Source organism: Anabrus simplex, chromosome 1 (genome assembly GCF_040414725.1).
Source record: "Anabrus simplex isolate iqAnaSimp1 chromosome 1, ASM4041472v1, whole genome shotgun sequence".
Taxonomy (NCBI): Eukaryota; Metazoa; Arthropoda; class Insecta; order Orthoptera; family Tettigoniidae; genus Anabrus; species Anabrus simplex.
This window is the reverse complement of record NC_090265.1, coordinates 375,672,514-375,694,076: the sequence shown is the minus strand read 5'-3', so window position 1 is coordinate 375,694,076 and position 21,563 is coordinate 375,672,514. Positions and strand designations below refer to the sequence as shown.

Genomic DNA, 21,563 nt, shown 5'->3' with positions numbered 1-21,563 from the left:
GGCCGACACGTTGAGCATGTGTTATAAAGAACATCGTCTTTGCTAAATCTCGATTGTTTATGCTAATTATTGCTTGTGTATCGTATGACGCGTCATCTGCTGAACATTTTGTGTACTTTATTTTGGTGTCAATAAATTCCAATGTCATGTCAATCATATGTGTTAATTATTACTTCTCTACCTCCAATATCCCGTGAAGTATTGCCTCATCAAATGTTAACGGACTTTTGGGTAACCCTGTACACAATGTAATGCTGCAGGAAATTTATTTTCTCTGACGGGAAGTATTCTTGATTCCAGAGTTCTGTAGAGTGTGCTGGCCATGCATTGTTGGGACTGTGGCAACTCCACCCCTTGGATTACCATCGTGTACAACAGCACAGTGTGGACGCTGGACACCAACGTGTCCAACACGACGTACCTGTCAGACGGCGAGGGAGACTTGGAGGAGGACCACCTGTACGAGCCTCCGGTAGGCATCACTGTGCTCCTCTCCATCTTCTACGGCTCCATCTCGGTAGTGGCTGTGGTGGGCAACTCTCTTGTCATGTGGATCGTGGCCACCAGTCGCCGCATGCAGAACGTCACCAACTGCTTCATAGCCAACCTGGCATTAGCTGACATCGTCATTGGACTCTTCGCTATTCCCTTTCAGGTACGTTACAGGAATCACATCACTAAGGTCTTTTCTTTGTCAGGAGAGTACATGAGAACAGTATAGACTTCGCTACGGTTTTTAAGTGAATACCTGCTTCGAAAGTTTTAAATTTTAGGGACCCCATTTTCGGCGAAGCCTGTATAATACACCTCAATATCCCCTGCCAGTCGTAAGAGGCGGTAAAGTGTGATGTCAGGAAGTGAAAAGCTCAGATGTGGTGTGGCATCCACGAGAATTGCTACAACTTGTGTCAGGATCTCCTGGCTAAAACCGGACATAAAAGCATTCATCCTATACAAGTTTGTACTTCAAACATTCTCGTGAAAATTCATATTTTTGCTGATTAATGATATTTCATTATTTCTACCCTAAATTTTTATTTGTCATAAGTCATATTCACAGACACTATGCATATGGCTATATGAATGCATGAATGAGTTGATATACCGGGCGAGTTGGCCGTGCGCGTAGAGGCGTGCGGCTGTGAGTTTGCATCCGGGAGATAGTAGGTTCGAATCCCACTATCGGCAGCCCTGAAGATGGTTTTCCGTGGTTTCCCATTTTCACACCAGGCAAATGCTGGGACTGTACCTTAATTAAGGCCACGGCCGATTCCTTCCAACTCCTAGGCCTTTCCTATTCCATCGTCGCCACGTAAAGCCCCTAGCAGAAAAGAAGAGTTGATAATGAATGATTCCATGACTGAATTGAATTGTCATGCATGCATGAATGAATGAACAGTTCTCTCCCAGTCACGGATAACCACCAACTAAGGAGAGAGCATTCGAGTCGCTGAATAAATGCATGGGTGGGTTTATGCATGAAAGCATGAATAACTCTATAATCTACCTGAATTTTCGGCACCTTACACGGGCGGAAAACCATTCCACATGTAAAGGCCGCGCCTATAACTACTGCCCGGTCGTGTTATCCACCCCTGGTGAGAAGAGGAACCACCTTCCGAGGGATAACATCCCCGGCCCTTTCTCTTGAGGCCCAAACGGAAGACTCCCACCTGCTCTAATAGCTGTCAAACACTAATTTCTCACCATTCTCTAATTTCAGCAGGGCACATGTAAGTGGAAATCCCGCTCCCCATGTGCCCCTCCCTTTATTCTTTCTCTGTTGTAGACACTCTACCCCATTCGATTGCGATAGACTCGTCCTATCCCGTCTACCCGAAATTTTTAACCTCAATTTAACCCTGAGGTGGAATGTTTCAAAACCTTTTGTCTTTTTTAACATCTAGAACAGGGGTTTCCAATTTGTAAGGGTTCGAGGGCTATATTGGAAACCTTAGTCATGTTCGCGGGCCGCACTTGAATAATAGGCCCATTTTCGTAAAATTCTGCATATAGTAGGCCTACAGAAGTACCATTATGAAAAAACATGCATAATTCAATTGAAATAAAGGTTTGATAATTTTAATTACTTAGGTAAAACATTATTTTACAATTGCATAAAAGAGTGAAATTTAGAGCCGGGCTGAATGGCTCAGATGATTGAGGCGCTGGCCTTCTGAAGTTGGTAGGTTCGATGTTAGATCATTCCGAAGGTGCTCAAATGCGTCAGTCTCGTGTCGATTGATTTACAGGCACGTAAAAGAACTCCTGCGCGACAAAATTCTGGCACCTCGGCATCTCCGAAAAACATCAAAAATAGTTAGTGGGACGTAAAAACCAACCATTATTTTTTGAAATTTGGATTTTAATTTTTTGATGAAAAATAATCCATTCAGATCAAGTGAATTTAAAAAAGAGGAAATCATATTAAAGAATGAACTAGTTCGGACTTGGGTCTATAACGAATATAAAAATTAATACATTTTGAACGACCTATAAAATATTATTTTGTAACTATCGTTCACATTATTTATTAAAATGCTCTCGCGGGCCGCATTATATGGCTTCGCGGGCCACATGCGACCCGCGGGCTGCCATTTGGAAACCCCTGATCTAGAACATAAAAGAGCAACCCTTGCGTGAAATTTCAACTTCGTACGGAAAACAGTTACAGAGGAATGCATATTCCAGTCTTTGGGATTTAATCCTAAGGTCCTGTGCTTAGTCAGTGAGTGGTATTTGGGTTATGCTTTCAGATATGTTACTTATTTGTGATACTCTACTCCTTTCTAGGTGAATTATTATATTTTTAAACACATAGTTGCATTTTTGACACGGTAGAGATAATATTAAGACCAACTAGCTGGATCACACTGCTGTGAGTAGCAGTTTTCATTGCTACTTGCATTTTATAATTTCTTTTGAATGGCTGTGCTGCATAGCTAGTATGGCATTCGCATTTCATGCTCAAGGGTAGGGACCGAATTCCAGCTCAGTCGAGCCTTTAAGCAGTCTTAAAATCTAACCGACAACACATAAATTTGATCCCGCATTCTTAGCTTAAGCATAGAACTCAAGCACCTAATCAACTACGCCACGCACCCGGTTGTGTGAGTAACATGGACTTGATAGTAGAGAGAAGTAGAAAATGCGATGTTCAGAGTCAGTAGCCGCACGGGCTCTTAACTTTGGAGCGTGGTTTGGCGACCATGGGGCCCTTAGCTGTGTGCTGGCATTGCTTCCACTTACTTTTTCCAGTCTCCACACTTTCGTCTATCATATCTGGCCTCCCTTGGTCAACCCTTGTTCTTTTCCGACCTCGATGCTATTAGGTTGCAAGGTTTAGGAAGTCTTTCAGTTTCACAGTCTTCGTGGCCCTTGTCTTTCATTGGCCGATACCTTCATTTTCGACACCTTCCAGTTTTCCTCTGATTAGTGATACACTGATAATAGACGATGGTTGCTCAGTTGTACTTCCTGTTGAAACAGTAAACACCACTACCAGAGTCGTAATTGAATGATTTTGAGATGTGATAACAGGAAAGGTCACATTGTTAGGAGTTATGGTGGCGCTTAGATCACGTGTCCTGTTATTGCTTTTAGGTACATACAGCTAACTTCTTCTTCTTCTTCTGCGCAGGCTCTTCTACGACCACGCGGAATAAACATTTGTTGAGCTTTCCTCCTTGCCACGTGCTATAAATGTTGTAGCGCGGAAGTTCCACCGCCTGCAAATACCAACTGACACACCTGTGACGGAACCTGCTAACCATAAAGCCTATTTGCCAAACATTGCAATGCACAAGCCTATTGTATATGTTAATTTAACCACAATGACGCACACAAAATGCTGTCAACTTGTGTACACGGATTTATTTACAATTATTTAAAAATTAAATACACATAACCTTAATCAATGTATCACAAACAAAACACTTCATTCCAAGAATATCAACAAGCCGCCATTTTCACAATTGCCTATCACAGCACCTGGAGGTTGTAACCTAACAACACGGTTGAAAGAGTTGACTACCCACTGCCTACATCGGCATGTCAGCCTAACCACAACACGTGCTCACAAGTGAAACTCCTGCTAAACAATAACTCGTCTCTACCATTAGGACCACCTCTTTATATAGGTGCCTGGCCAGGCTTCTAGAAAGATACGTTACAAAAATACCTTCTCGTGAATTCTCGAGTGCCTAACAACATGGTTATAATGTACAGAATATTCTACCATCAACTCGTCTGATCTAGAGCCATTCTGGATTTTACAGTGTGTTTGATAATTCTGTAGCGGATTACACACCATATACAGGTAATATTAATTCACAGGAATTTACACTAACTGAACTCATATAAATGTTTATATACAGTGCAGGTTTCATGGCATAACCCCACAAACACTGCGATCATTCGACTACGTAAATAATAATAATAATAATAATAATAATAATAATAATAATAATAATAATAATAATAATAATAATAATAATAATAATAATAATAATAATAATAAATGGATGTAAACACTTCATAGCCATACATTACAAGTAATAATAATAATCATCATAATCATAAAATAATAATTATTATTCGAGCTCGATACTTGCATTATTTACCCATGGGTGGGATAATTTTGTTTTCAAGTTATATCAGTTTATCACACTTACTTCAATGAATATATTATTTACCGAGCGAGTTGGCCGTGTGGTTAGCGACGCGCACCGTGAGTTTGCATTCGGGAGGTAGTGGATTCGAACCCCACTGTTGGGGTTTTCCGTGATTTCCCATTTCCACACCAGGCAAATTCTGGGGCTGTACCTTGATTAAGGCTATGGCCGATTCCTTCCCACTCCTAGCCGTTTCCTGCCCCATCGTCGCCATAAGACTTATCTGTGTCAGTGCGACGTAAAGCAGATTGTTAAAAAACAGATGTGTTTATGTGTAAACTGTGAGGGGTTTAGCGAATGCGTGTCTTTTTATCAGTTTCAGGCAGCTCTCCTCCAGCGGTGGAATTTACCCCACTTCATGTGCGGCTTCTGCCCCTTCGTGCAGGTGCTGAGTGTGAACGTGAGTGTGTTTACACTGACTGCCATCGCCGTGGACCGTCATAGGGCGATCCTCAACCCGCTGAGGTGAGTTGCTTCAAGTTCACAGTAATAGTAAACTTCTGACGATCTTAGCACTCTTTGTTATTGGGTTGTCCGGAACGTAGCGAGCGTTCCTGCTGGAGCGTTGTCCTTCCGCAGGGTGTTTCATTTGCATTTATTCTCCTAAGTAGTGCAAGAGAAAGCTGCCCGTCCGGTTGGCTTGGGTTTGGTTGTTTATCATTCATCACGTTGTATTCGGAAACAGGATACTGTATACGGTATGTGTCTCTTATAAATCCAGATCGTCCAGCGGCGTTTCTACTCTCCGAGAGCTAAGCAGCAGTACGGGAGGCGCGCGCATAGTTTTGACCTTGCAAGGATCGTGCACGAGTTCGACCTAGCATCAATAGCCAGTCTGAATCTCAGCTGTTAACATGGTGAGACAATCACCATTGCAACACCGTATTTTCGGATGTAAAAGTTCTTTTAAGTACGAGTTGGCTCGACGGGGATGCGATGCATTTGTTCAGCAATTTCCGGATGAAGTGCCAACCTTCATGAGCACAGTTTCGCGTAATTGTAAATTCAAATTGATACCATGGATAGCGCTCAATAAGAAAATATGCGCGCACACGAACTGTTTTAACAGAGGAAAAGGTTGGACGACATTGGTGCGAATATGGAACGGTCACCGAATAAATCATTCACAAAATTAGTACAAGAAGTAGGGGTTTTGATTTCTTCTGCCACGAACCTGCTACACAGGCGTAGCAGGGGGAGAGGTGATACTCCCACGTGGCGCGTCCCAGGTGGCGGATAGGGGAGTCCTAACCGGCTTGCCGGCGGACTTGAGGGAAATAAAATACCTCTCGCGGACCAAACACACTACCCCCTGTGGGTGGGGGAGGCAGACGAATAATACATCCACGGTATCCCCTGCCTGTCGTAAGAGGCGACTAAAAGGGGCGACCAAGGGATGATTGGATTAGAACCATGAAACTACTTGTGATTAGTACCACCACGCGGGGAACACCATGGGTCGCTATTACTTGCGCGTAGTACCACTGTGTTAGGTACCAAATAGGTTTATGATTAGTAGCAATCAGGAGCACCGTGCGGTCAGGCTTTTACTGTACCTGTGATTAGTAGCACTATATGAGCGACACCAGGGTTCTGGCTTGCCTATGATTAGTACCCACTATATAAGGAACACCACGGGATAGTACGAGTTCCTGTGGTTAGTACATTTATGTGATGAAAACCGTATGTTTGCGTTGCCTGTAAATGGCGCCGCTATGTGTGAAACACCATAGGTCTGTATTACATGTGCGAATTTCATTACCTGTAAGTAGTACAATAATGTGTGGAATACCGCGAGTCTACGATACTTTTGATTAGTACCGCACCATGTCAAATACCATGGTTCTACTTTCCAAGCGATAGTACCATTATGAGAGGCCGACGACCTATATTTTGGACCGCTTTAGCTTGCAAGCATCATCGATTCGGTATAAAGCCATAGAAACAGTCCCTTGGTCAGTATTACTATTATTTTCCGTCATTTTCTGAGACTGAAGCATTGCGGGTCGGCTCCACTGATTGTTTTAACTTCATATCCATCCGTTCATTTTTTCGTCCTCACTCTTTGAATTCTGGTCAGTGGAGGATTTTGGATTTTTATTTTGTCATTGCATTTCGTCTCATTTCGTACCATCAGGGGCCGATGACCTAGATGTTAGGCCCCTTAAAACAACAAGCATCATCATCATCATCATCGGTTTCTTCTGCACACAGAGCTACAAATCGTACAGGTTTACCGGGCCCATTGTTTAAAACCTGCTGATCCAGCTACAACAGTGAGATATTTTGAGTGGTGTCTTGCATCATTGAATGATCGTTTATTCGATCCACAGCTTGTCTTTTTTTTCGGATGAGGCCTGACTTCACTTTAATGGCCGTGTGAACAGTCATAACTCTCGCCATTGGTGTGCAGAAAATCCTAATGGTGTTTATGAAGTCCCTCATTATGAAGGACGACACTTCGGAGCTAAAGCAGGGTGGCCTAGAGCGACGTAAGTTAGGCTGAGGCAGCTACTGTAGCGCAGAGTACGAACACCGTGCACTCGGTCTGGGTTTATAAGAGAGACCCTGTACTTACAAGGTGTCCCTCAGCAAAGATCTCGCTACGTGTTGAAACTGAGAGTCCTTATTGAGTTTCGAATGTGGATGAGCAAAGCTTGCATTTCTTGTTTTAATGAAAATTTTCTAAATAAAAAAGGAGGGAAAACGAAACACTGTGTAGAAGTCTAAAATATTGCGCGATGCATTGAACTGATGGGAAATCACTGAACCGGAGGTGGCTTGTTAAATTTGGAGAGGGTATTTGAGCTTAGAAGACAGAGATTGTGAACCTTTCAGAGCAAACGATAATTCTACGTTGCTATGTCCGGCCCCGCGGTCTAGAAAGCAACGCGTTCGCCTGTCACCCGGCGGCCCAGGGTTCGATTCCCGGCCGGGTCAGGGGTTTTTAATTGTAAATAATTAATATCCCTGGCCTGGGTGTCGTGACCTACCTGTCCCGGGAGATATTGTAGTGGTTGTCATCGGCCAATGATGTTGGCGTATTACCTGTCCTGCCGAGCGGTACTGTTGGGAGGTAATTAGTAGGTGCGAACTTGGTCCCGGAACTCCCGAAATAAAAGATGAAGTAAAGCAATTGTCCTTTATTACTCAGGACGACTATACACACTATTTACAAGATATGTACAAATTCTCACACTATGTTGGTCTGACGGGAGCTTGCCCACGAGCCTACCACTACGCGCTAACTCCGAATTCTGCCTTGCGGCACTTATGTATAACTTCACTGTCAAAGGAGCACGAATAACTGATCGAGAGAGCCCTTCTGCCATCTTGATTTTGGGTTATATCTGCTCTCACTCAAGCAAAGGTCAGTCCCTTCCCACTACCTTAGGGGTTGGACTAGGGGCGTTACCTAGCTGTTCGCCCTGCTAGGCGGTGCCCTCTGGGTACTACTGTGAGCTATTTCTCCCAGTAAGTGCTGCTCTCTGGGTACTAATATCTCTATCTTTTTCTCTGCACTTTTTTCTCTCTGTCTTAGGCTGGAGGACAACTGCACTGGCAATGCTAGCTTTGATCTCCTTGTCGGTGAAATCGAGTGCTTTATGCACGGACTACTTAGACACTGGTTTGTCAATAACAAACATCCTCTCTCGTAAACATGCTATTGCAGCGCGCGATGCAAGCTCTCTGCCTGACTAAGGCTCTTCCCTAATTCTAACTTACTGAAATATTTCTTTTTCATTCCAATTGAAAATGAATAATGAAAACCTACAACCTGTTTTCCAGTCATTGACCGGGTCAGGGATGTAATGAATGAAGCAGATATAGGCTGTTAGTACGATGGGGTCGCCAGTCCTAAAGTGATTTTATTAATGAATGATAGATGCTATGAAATGAGAATGGAGAGTGTTGCTGGAATGAAAGATGACAGGGAAAACCGGAGTACCCGGAGAAAAACCTGTCCCGCCTCGGCTTTGTCCAGCACAAATCTCACATGGAGTGACCGGGATTTGAACCACGGTATCCAGCGGTGAGAGGCCGACGCGCTGCCGTCTGAGACACGGAGGCTCTTCATTCCAATTATTAAAATATAATAGAATTAATATACAAGTACACTGGCATTACAAGATGTCCCGTATTACTAAATAATATTCTTATAATAGCTTATTTCCCTTTATATCCTAAGATCGAGTCCCGGCTGCCGTTTATCTGACAGTCCGCCGGTTCGAGCCTTAGGGAAATCAGTACACGACATCTCCCCCCTTAGGCAAGAAATGGATGCAACGGTACGTTGCGTCCATTTCTGTCCTGTACTGTTCACACTCTGGTGTCGCCTGTGCGCAAAGTTCGGCGACTCTGTGGTGGAGGGGAAGGTTGTTCTCTAATCTCGTCAACACTTGTATTTATTTCTACTGCTTCTATGGATCTCGCAGGCGTACTAGGGCGTCCTCCAGTAGGCCTGGAGTGTAATTCCATAATTTCCTCAGACATCTCCGAGCGTCCCGGATCCGCCTGGGTTGTTGGAATATTGTCAAGTCTTCTTCTGATGTCTTAACCATGTCCCCTTTCGTAATGACTGTTTGTTTTATACAAATATTTGGGCAATGAACCCGTGCATTATCGAACCATCTCTTCGCTGGAAACCCTAGTTTGGGGCAGCAACAATTACAACAACAACCTAAAATTAAACTTATGATACTAATGACAATCCACACAATATATTTATACACATTAACATGTTGATAAATCAGTTGTCTCTGCATTTCTTCTTCCTTTTGTTTCACCATTTCCTCCACTTCATCTGTCTTATGGGTAGCCCATTTAAATCGTCAATGTGATTCAACAGGTTATTCAACGACAACTTATTCATTTCAGGTATTTGTTCTAATTTGATTTCTCTACCTATCCGTTCACAACAGTCATAATCAAGTGTTACTTCTGGAACGAAATCCTTATTCTGTTTAGTGTTTACTTCACCTACACCTTGTATTTTGCTATGTGGTCCATATACTGTACAGCCTGCACTCAACACAAGAATACCAATGCCTGCTAACCTCATATCACTGGTGGTATCCTTACACATCCTTACTTTGGTTTCTTCTGGGGATACATATATGTATCTATTCGCTCTAATGGGTATCCACACGAGCTGTAGAACGGGTAGTACTCTTTTATCACAATTGTCTGGAACCTGACTAACTCCATTGAGTAATTTTTATCGCACAATAGTTTTGGGCGTACACTGTATTGATAGGGAATTTAACATGACACAATTTCCACTGGGTGTTACTATTTTACATTGCTTTACCTGATCCTTATCTAATTGAACATAAGTTTGCTTTTCCTTGTCCATAAGGGTATAATCTTTGGTCTCCTGAATATAAACAAAATGGTATGGATTGCTTTTCATATACGTGGGGAATGGGATCATATGATACAACGTATAAGTCACTCTATCTGTAAGGGGTGTCCTTATAATGTACACTAAATAATTCTTACTTGCGAACATTTCCACCGTGGCTACTTTGTAGATCAAGTAACCGTAAGCTGATTTTAAATCAAAGGCAAAGACAATCCTTTAGGGAAATCTCCCTGAGCTTTCTTATAACTCTTAATGCTATCATCTGGTGAAATTATCTGCACTTGAATGACTCCAACCTGTGCATTCATTATACCTGACAACACAACACTGTAATGCTCATACAGTTGTATGAGAAGGCCTTCAATTTCAATCAAATGTATTTACTGAATTTTCTAATTCTACTTGCTTAATTGCTTCTGTAATCTGAAACGTGCCATTAATAAGATCTAATTTCGGCAATATTCTGAATTAATCTCTGTTCATTTGCTGTGACATCATGTTTTATTTGCTATTTGTTTTACGTCGCAACGACACAGATAGGTCTTTTGGTGACGATAGGATAGGAAAGGCCTAGGAATGGGAAGGAAGCAGCCGTGGCCTTAATTAAGGTACAGCCCAAGCATTTGCCTGGTGTGAAAATGGTAAACCACTGAAAACCATCTTCAGGGCTGCCGACAGTGGGGTTCGAACCCACCATCTCCCGGATGCAAGCTCACAGCTGCGTGCTCCTAACCGCACGGCCAACTCGCCCGGTATCATAAATGGTGCTGTTCATAGATTGCAATGTCGATTTTACTGCTATCATTTGGTCCTCTGCAATTTTCATGATTGAGAGTTGCTCTTGTTCTAATTCACTGATTTTTGAGTAATTTTTTCCGCATATTCTGACTTAATGTTCCAAATAACGCCTTGGCGATGGGACCTACTGCGTTAATCATGCCTCGCCTTCGCCTAGAGTTTTCAGTTTCCCCTATCGCTTTAGTAATTCGAGTAATTAATTCCTTTGATTCCATAATTCTCTGTAACTGTGCACTTAGCATTTTAACATCCTGCTGACACGTTCAATTAGTTCTTCTTTCTATCTCTGTATATACTAATTGAGTCCAGTGTATGTGTCATTTGACATTCGAAAATACATCATTCAGTTTATTCAGGTTCACATAGGTAACCAGTGTCCATTCAGTATGGTATAATTGTATCTCACCCTGATTGTCGAAGTATGTCCCAGGAGTGTTTTCATATGGTGTCACATGGATATCCAGAACTTCTCTGGCTATTTCGTAGAGGGATGACGTCACGGCTATCACTGCTACTACGATGGAGAGCAATCCTAGCATTCGCGCCATGATAGACAGAAGACCAGCATTACCTTTCTACTTGTAGATACTTTCGCTTCCCAATTCCCATTTTACTCATCTACAAATACAGTTTCAAACGTTTCTTATGTACCTAACCCTTCTTCCCGTTTTGTTCAATTGTAGGTTGCAATTTACCCCTGAAACTTTTACTATCTCGTAAGGACCTTCGAATGGTAGGCTTAGCTTCTTGGACCTACCCCTTCGGAATGCATCGTTGCGCAAGAGGACCTTGTTGCCTACCTGAAAGGTGATCTCATATTGTCTTTTGTCATAGTGTTCTTTCTCTGATTCTTTTCGTTGGTCTTTCTGGCGGCCTCGTGATTTCGCCTAAGCTGCGCCGGGCAGATACTTGTCCCAGTCATTTTGCTTCCCTGAGCAGACATAATGCCTTAGGTACTCCGTGAGAACCTTATAGCATCTTTCTACACTACCGTTCGACTTTGGCCTAAAGGCCGTAGTATGCGTTTTCCGAATGCGCAGCGTTTCACAAAGCGCCTTGAACACATGACTCATGAAATGACTGCCCTGGGTGAGAATCTGCTCTGATATCCATAGATACTTATCACGTTATTAATTAGCGTTCGTGCCACAGTTTCTGCCTCTTGATTGGGCATGGCACTCACCACGAGGTACTTCGACAGGTGATCCTGGCATGTCAGAAGAGGTCCAACTACGTCTAGGGATATCTTCTCAAAGACGATGCGCGGCACTCGAACGAAAGCTACGCGGTAGCACGGTTCGGACAATCTTCTGCGAAGTCGCGGTTCTCTCATGGACAATCTTCTACGAAGTCACGGTTTTCTCACGGTATATCGGTGAGTTGACTCTGTCGAAAGAGCTTGGATATCAATCTTCAAATGACATGAATGAAGCAACCCAAACACAAACAAGCAAGCAAGCAAACAAAGAAATAAAAAGCAAAAAAAAAAAAAAAAAAAAAAAGACAAAGTAAACCAGAGCAAATATATACAAGAAAACAAACTTCCATTAATGCTTCAGTCCATTATTTACATTGAATGAGTCTCTTCATCTTATTGAAACCTAAATCATTTTTTTTGCTAGTTGCTTTACGTCGCACCGACACAGATAGGTCTTATGGCGACGATGGGGTAGGAAAGGGCTAGGAGTGGGAAGGAAGCAGCCGTGGCCTTAATTAAGGTACAGCCCCAGCATTTGCCTGGTGTGAAAATGGGAAACCACGGAAAACCATTTTCAGGGCTGCCGACAGTGGGGTTCGAACCTACTATCTCCCGAATACTGGATACTGGCCGCACTTAAGCGACTACAGCTATCGAGCTCGGTCCTAAATCATTTAGCCGGGAATCGGCTTATATACTGCACTCCAGTAACCATTATTAAGAAATGTGATCCTCCTTGTGAACGTAATAGCAAGTCTACGTAATTATAATATCAAGGTGCTCATTGTATTCTTCGACGTGCTAAACGAACGAGGGCCCGAAGTTCCAATCTGTCTAGCAAACCAAGGGGTTGGTATCCCTAACAGGGAGGTGAATTAATCCAAGGCAAATATTTGACACACACATCTTAAACCTAAACAATGATTCTCAACACTTAGATGACTAATATACTCAACACAATCACTGTGCAATCTTCATTCTTCTCCCGAACCAAGGAACCTGCAATACGGTACGTTGGTATTGAATTAGTCGACTCGGTGAGCACTCCACGATAATCGAACGCGGCACTCCAGGAAATGTTTCTATCTCCGCGGGCTAATGTTCGTTTTGCTGACCAGGTACTCTCCACGCCTCGCTGTTTATAAATTGTACGGCTATACCGCAGTATGTAGGGCCATAACCAGTCTCTCCTCCAAGCGAATGCTGAGAATGGCTGTTCGCCTGTGTATGTTGTGAATTAATCTCAAGGTGACTATAACTCCTTCCAAACATGAAGTCCCACGAGGGAGCGTATATCTGTCCTTATCAGAGTGTGCGCATATGTAGCCCATAATTTTATTATGATGAGTAAATGCAGGCTGAGTCTCTGCTTTTATTTCACGTACATTGTCTATGCTATTTCTACGCCTGGCGTTCGCCAGTAAATTGTAATTAAGGTAACACCACCCAATAAGTGAAGTAATGATACTGCCCGATACTGAAGTGTTCACTGACACTCCAAATACTTTAGTACTGTTCATGGTTACGGTGCGAGTAGCGGTCCGTTGACAAGCTTGGGTTTGCCCCGCGACTAACTGTTCAGAAGCAGAAGTGGTTGAAGCCGAATGGCTGCTTAAATAATACTTCGTGACTTTCCCGGGCTCATCCGTGGTCATGTCGGGGAGGGAGGCTTAAGGTCTCCCCTATCGATGTTTGCAGACTGAGCCGGCTGTTGAAGCGTGACCCACTCGTATGAGATGTGATTTTGACCTTTTCAACGTAGTTTGATCCATAATCGATCGTTGGATCAAAAGTCATGATCAAATTCATGTTCTCACCCTTTCGCGGGCATTTCAGCTTCGGTTTTGGCGTCCTCTGTACCTAGCCAATCAGGAGTTAGCTGGGGTTAATTCTCAAAAAATGGATACGTTAAATTTCTAAAGGTATTGCACTTTTTTATGGCGATGACCTTCGAAAATTCCCACGATCATGACCCCGTAATCAGAATAATTGACTTATTATTAATAGTGACGTTAGCGGGATTATACCCTCGCAGAATCTAAGGTGGTATTACTGTAATGAGATGCGTGTGTAAATAGAAATTTCGCATTTGTTCTGGGAGTTGGCGGAACTTTGAATATTTTCTTCGAATAGGGTGCCACCTTCGTGCTATTGTGACCCTAGGCCTGGGGCGGCCATTCACCTTGTTTCATGGTATTTGTGGCGTACGTGACGGATTTGAGTAAAGCGGAATTTTCCAAGCCTCTTTCCACCTGACAGCCTCGTAGGATCGCAGCTCGGTCAAGTTCGTTTCGAAGATAAGGCATCTCCTGCTGGAATTTCCACACACATCTTTCGTTGCTGCCTAGGCCCATGGGACATACTGTACGTCTTCACTTGTGTTCTTCGTCCAGGCCGTGTCTTGCCAAACATCGACGTTGCTGAATGGCTTGTAATGAAATTGTATGCTAGCCTAGAATGAAATGTTTCGTTGGTATATGACAATGTTACCTGAAGCCTAGGCCATTAGGATACAGTGTGAAAGATTAAGACACAAATATTGTATTACGAAATGTCTTTTATACAGATCGACTCTGACTCTTCCGTACAAGTGTCCACTAAGTTTTTGTTTCAGGAATTGTACAGACTATCTAGAAGTAAATGGAAACCTACCAGACTCTGTTAATGATCTTTTACAAAGGAGGAACGATGTGAAAACTTGTTTGCATTACTTTTCTGCTATTTGTTAAAATCATGAAATGTAGTTTTCCCAAATATCTAATTTAGGGTGAGAAGATCTAGGAGGGGTTGTGGTGGAGGGAGACTTTTTTCGAACATTTCAATGTAAATACCACAGCAATAGTACCAGATTTTGGGTGGTTATGCCGTGTGCTTTTGCAGAGTTTCTCTCAGGCGTGACATTTGGGCTCATCTGTTGGATTTGCACGCTCCTCTAAGAATCTGCTTAGCAGTGGCAGACCGAATGCACGGTCCCACCGTGTTAGCAAGTAGCGATTGCTAACTTGCTAAAGGAGAAGTGACGCGCGAGGCCAGACCACCCAAAAAACTGGCTCTATGGTTGTTATATGCAGATCTGCGTCCGTGAAAGGCTCTTTGGGTGTAATTATTTCATAAGGTCAATGACATATTAAATCATAGTTCTAGTAAATGTAGAAAAATTCAATAATCTATATAAATAAATTCGTAATGACGGTTATTCTGTACATTGACTTTTTTGGTGAAATTTTCGTTCAATTATCCGTTTCAGGTGTAATAATGACCATCTGCATATAGTTTCGCTTTGGTGTCTGTTTGTTTGTCCGGGTTTTTATAACTTGAAAACTACTGGATAAATTTCTACCAAAACTGATATTTAGAATCCACCTGTCCTTGGGTAGGTTTTAGGGCCAATATTGTTTCTAAATTCCTGAAATGACTGGGGGTTTATACGAAACCGAAATCGTGATTTTGCACTCCCGCAAAACATACACAACCAAACTTAATGGAAATCTACCTAGTATCATGTCATTTCAAGGTGGGTTACAGGGTTTAGGTAAAGAATCATCGCACATTTTTCAGTAGAACAGATAATAACAGAGGTTATCGTCAACGATTGGTTTCATGAGTTTTCAGCCACCGCGCCACTCCCGGTTGCAGATGAACAACAATATGTAACTGAGAATATAGAGAATTACGCAAAACTTCAAACCAGGAACTGTACCATTCAGTATTCTGTGATCATCCTCATTCTTTCTCCACTTTGTTCAGTTTTATCGTACTTCACGTTAGACTACTGTCACTTGCTTTTGTAGTAGAATATCAGTTTAGCATGCCGTATTAAACGTTTGAATACGGGATGTAAATTCGCATAAATTCATAAATAAATCGCGAAATCTATTACCAATTCCCGTGCGAAGAACGGGTACATGTGCTAGCTATTACATAGGTACTTTTACGACAAATTAAGCAATATTTTCAGCAGCCCTGCAGATGGTTTTCAGTGGTTTCCCATTTTCACTCCAGGAGGCAAATACTGGTCTGTATCATAATTAAGGACACGGCCTCTACCATTCCAATCTTACTCTTTCCTCATCCCTCCGTCACCGACGTTAAACAAGTAGAAAAAATCACAAAATAAAGAGGCATGTCATTTAATTTCTTTTACAAATCTAGTAAGGTGTAGATGGCTATTTCTTATTTTTTTGTTAGTGGCTTTACGTCGCACCGACACAGATAGGTCTTATGGCGACGATAGGATAGGGAGATAGTGGGTTCGAATCCTACTGTCGGCAGCCCTGAAGATGGTATTCCGTGGTTTCCATTTTTCACACCAGGCAAATGCTGGGGCTGTACCTTAATTAAGGCCACGGACGCTTCCTTCCAACTCCTAGACCTTTCTTATCTCATCGTCGCCTTAAAACCTAGGTAACCGAGCTCGATAGCTGCAGTCGCTTAATTGTGGCCAGTATCCGGTATTCGGGAGATAGTTGGTTCGAACCCCACTGTCGGCAGCCCTGAAGATGGTTTTCCGTGGTTTCCCATTTTCACACCAGGCAAATGCTGAGGCTGTACCTTAATTAAGGCCACGGTCGCTTCCTTCCCATTCCTAGCCCTTTCCCGTCCTATCGTCGCCATTAAGACCTATCTGTGTCGGTGCGACGTAAAGCAACTTGCAAAAAAAAAAAAAAAAAAACCCTAGGTAATAACAGAAAAGCCAGTTATACCAATCACATGCAATATATTAATGTGTAATTCTAAAACCAGTTTAAGGATCAATAACAAGTTTATGACATATAGATTAATATTCTTATTGCTTTGTGTCCAGCTAACTGCTTTTACGGTTTCCGGGAACGCCGAGGTGCTGAATTTTGTTTTATTTTACGTCCCGGTAAATCTACTGACACTAGGCTGCCGTATTTGAGCCCCTTCAAGTATCATGGGGCTGGGGTAAGATAGAACTCACCAAGACGGGTTCAGAAGTCAGGCGCTCTATCATCTAAGTTACTTAGCCCGGTGAAAAGTAAGTAGAATACAGATTTCTCTTTATTTTTTCCGGCGATTGAGAGGCGGGCAGATTTTTTGCTTTAGATATTGTTCCCCATTTTCTGCTGCAAGTTGATCAAATCCTTCTTCCGAAGGAGTAGTGTCGTCTCGACTGACAGGAATGAGGGACATCATAAGAAAAATGTATTCTCAAAGCTATTTGTGGAAATATCGAAAGGTTTATGTCAAAGTAGACCTACGCAAAATACAAATGCACATTTTATGAGACGTTACGGAATATTGATTGCTCAATTATATTTATATCTTCCTTTAGACACACGAAATAAAGCCTCAATATTTCGTCATTCTAAGAAAACAACACAACTTTCAAGTCCCATTCTGTCTTTATTTATGAGAGCTGCTTACGCATGCTCTCTGCTTGGTGGCCTCAACACACAACTCCTCTTCCTCACTTAACACCACTCTATTCCGTCCATCCATTACTTATGGCCGGCTCTTCTTATAAACCTCTGTCGCCTCTCATTCGTCCTGAACGGAAAATATCCCAGCTCTTCGCCTTCCTCTCTGCTATACATCTTCGAACTCACCATCCCAAACTTCTGACCCATATAAATGTACATCTAACGTCAATACTTCATCCATAAAAATAATTCAAGGGTTGACAATCATCTCACTCAGAATTATAAAACAACTGACAGTAGACAGTTTTAAGCTCATTCAAAGAAACATCCGTCTTCTTGTACGGACAAGTCATATATTTTAACTTGTTTGTCTGTGTCAAACTGCACTTGCGGAAAAATCTAGAAATGTCCGTACTTACTACTACTCGCACACATTTTAGTGATAGATGGACAGGCAAGTGCTGAATCGGTCGTCCTCGGCAATCTTCGAGATTCGTATTGGCAACCTTTGAAACACAAACTATGAATCGCTTATGCATCACTGTGCGACATCTGGCGTACACTTACGCACGTGTACTGTTGTTGTTTACACAACAAAGCCAAACTATAGAATTCATGCTAGGATCAAGATTCACATCGAGAATTGTTATATAATGTGTGTGTGACACAGTTGTTGGCTTAAGAAAATAAAGGGGACAAATTGGGGGCAAATATTCGTTTATAGGAAGGGGAGTTGGGGATTGGAATAACTTACCAAGGGAGATGTTCAATAAATTTCCAATTTCTTTGCAATCATTTAAGAAAAAGCTAGGAAAACAACAGATAGGGAATCTGCCACCTGGGCGACTGCCCTAAATGCAAATCAGTAGTGATTGATTGATTGAAGGTTTAGAAAATTCATATCGATTGATCATATTATCGATTCAATTAAGATTTCATTTCCATTCAGTTGGCAGTATTACCGGAACCGGGAGAGCTTCCTCCTTACTACTTACCACCGTACACAATACTATCACTAAAAAGTGTGCGAGTAATACTTTGAACAGTTCATTTGATTTCATTTGCAATATTTTATTATTTTTCAATACACTTGAAAATAACTTAACAAAGAAACTGCGATTTTGATTCCCACAAAGCATTTAATTATTGTTGTGTTGTCTGTCTTAAAGTAAATTTCTTCAGCTTATCCCGGGTATTTCTGGGATTGATGGAGCTACCCAGGCTCATTTTCATTTTAACTTGCGTTTTAAGACCGGCGGCGCTTCTTGACATCACACGAGTTTTGAGATGAAAATCTTAACCTAGAATTGACTAGGATTCGAACCTTAGCCTTCTGGTTGGGAAACCTACAGCTCTAATCATACCTCCTGTCATCTGTTTATATAAATAAAACTATATTATGTACACTTCAAATATTTGCCTCATACTTAGTTTATATCTTGGATTAAGTACACAAAATACGAAAGGAGGTTCAATTAATATTTTCTCTGTTTGTTTGTTTGTTTGTGGTGACATCTCGGGGAAATGGCCCAACAGAATGGCCGTAAAACAGGCCAGAATCCACATGTGTGGGAAAAGCGGTAGAAGAATAAGAATAAGAACGTCGGTAACTACGGTAACATGCACGCCATGCCCCCGGGGGAGTCTTTTGTCTCGCAGTAGTCGTTTAATGTGTCAAAATCCAATACTGTACCTTCAAGTACTATCAATTTCAACCGGAATTGAATCAACTATCTTGGGAACGAAAGGACAGGACTGTCTGACTGTACCAATGATGTCGTTCCACTGACTCTAATGTTAGGTACTAAATGCAACAGCCATCCTGAATCGATGAAATAGAAATGAGAAGGCTTTTGCACAATTTGTGTTGTTTGATCGGTTTCCAGTGTTCGTAATTCTATTAACCCTTTCTAAGCAATGGGGCGGGAGAGCCGAGTGACACTGTAACTGGCTTCTCTCCAAGGTGACTAACGTTCCAATCTCAGTCAAAGCAGGTGGGATTTTTGAAATGAATTGTCATGTCTCTAAGGTTTGTAAAACTGGAGCTCTCGTTACTGTGATAACGATACCAACAGTCACGTAAAATCTACAAGCGTACTTGTTTCTTATGTATTTTTACATCTGTCTCTTGACACAGGGCAGAGCAAACTATAGCTTTCACGCAAGTCCCGGTTTCATCCATGGCTGTGACAATATGGAAACTGCTGGGGAATATGTAGTCCTGAGTAATAACATTCAGAACACGATCAATGCGTCTGAATGTTATGAAAGGTGTCAGTCGTGCTTCAATAGCACTTTCTGGCCCAGTGAGGAAAGCAATGGCAAACTACCGCACTCCTCATCTTGCCTAGTACGCCTAATGTTGGCGCCGCTACCGGTTGTTGTGGTTTCCCCGTAACAGCATAACCTTTGGTGGTGATATTTAAGGACCCAACCAGCGTCTGGACTGATGACCTAACAGGCGACATCTTATAGTCTACATATTGTATGTAAGTGCGGCCAGTATCCTGTATTCGGGAGATAGTGGGGTCCAACCCGGCAGCCCTGAAGATGGTTTTCCGTGGTTTCCCATTTTCACACCAGGCAAATGCTGGAGCTGTACTTTAATATTAAGGCCACGTCCGCTTCCTTCCCACTCCTAGCCCCTTTCCTGTCCCATCGTCGCCATAAGACTTGCAAAAAAGAAAAAAAGAAAAAACATACTGTATGTAAACGATAAATATATGATAAAGGTGTCAAAAGCTTCTGATTGCGTGGTATAATTGTATACTTTTTGTGATTGATGGATGATATAGCAGGTAGTTCATTTGGTCAATAAAATACACTAGCGGAAATGGAAAGTGTTACACCATGAACACCTTGACCGAATGCCACCAAACTGATACCCCAGTATTTCTTTGCCTGTGAGATATGTTGAATAAAATTTCATCCTCATACGACATGTGTTAGCACAGGAAAACGCCATTCCTAAATATGGCGGCTGGGATGTGTACTTGAAGGCTGCTGGTTGTGTCCAAAGTTACTGTCTCTTTTCAGGTAGAGATCGCAACACAGCGTGCCTACAGGACACACATGGGCAGCTTATCGCCATCTTTCGGACTTTGTGAAAGGTCGAATCATTGGCATGAGGAACATGGGAGCATTGTACCTACAGATTGCGCAGACAGTTGGCTGTAGTGCAATGACTGCAGAACGAGTAGTGACGAGATGGACTCAGGACAACAGCGTGGCACGAAAAGCAGGGACGGGACCTTCCAGATGGACTACATCACGAGAAGATCGTAGGCTTCCTCAGCTGGCTCTGACAAACAGACGGATGACAACAGCTGAAACACGGGCAGAGGTTAGGGGTAGATTGTCATCACAAAACCATCGGGAACAGATTACTGGAAGTTGGGTTGAGAGTTCGAGTTGCCATGCGTTGTTCACCGTTGACAGCAAACCACAGACAACGAAGACGTGCATGGTGTAGAACCAGAATCAACTGGGACATTGGGTGGCATTTGATGGTGTTCAGCGATAAGTCTGGCTTCTATTTGTGGCGGTGAGGTCGACGTGAACATGTCCGTAGATGACCTGGCGAAAGGTCAAAGGAAGCAGCGATCTTCGACGCGCATCCTTCTGCAACTCTTGAAATCATGGCGCGGAGAGCTGTTGGATATGACCATATGACGGATCTGGTACTTATTGAAGGGAGACTAAATGCTCGCCAGTATGTGGCAAGAATGGTAAATCCTGTTGACATACCCTCAAAGACGAGGGTACCAAATGGCATATTCCAGCAGGATAAAGCAAGTGCCCACACTGCTATTCACACCAGAAACCCTTGGTGAATGCCCGGTCCCCTGATTTGTCATCCATAGAACATGTCTAGAATGTGATAGGAGGACTTGAACGGTCATATCAGTCTCCAGCCAGCAATCTTCATGAACTGACACAGCATGTGTTTCAAGCATGGTAAGAAATCCCTCAAGGTGACATTCGGAGGCTGGTCGCTTCCATGCCACGCCGAATACAAGAGAATATTCGTGCCCGTGGGGTCATACCTCATACTGATGATGATCATGATGGATAGTTACGAATGGACTAAAATTTTAATAATTTAATACCTGTTATGTACAAAGTCTGATAAATATCGGAGTGGT

General features: G+C 42.5%; 1 protein-coding gene across 1 annotated transcript in view; it reads left to right on the top strand.

Annotated features, from left to right (window-relative positions):
• The first annotated feature begins 322 nt into the window (after positions 1–322).
• The window catches only part of LOC136867588 (RYamide receptor-like), a 97,748-nt gene continuing 76,507 nt past the window's right edge, over positions 323–21,563 (top strand). Inside the window, exons 1-2 of the mRNA XM_067144718.2 lie at positions 323–655; positions 4,990–5,138. Of these exons, the coding sequence (XP_067000819.2) occupies positions 323–655; positions 4,990–5,138 (482 nt within the window). The remainder of the gene's footprint in view (positions 656–4,989; positions 5,139–21,563) is intronic.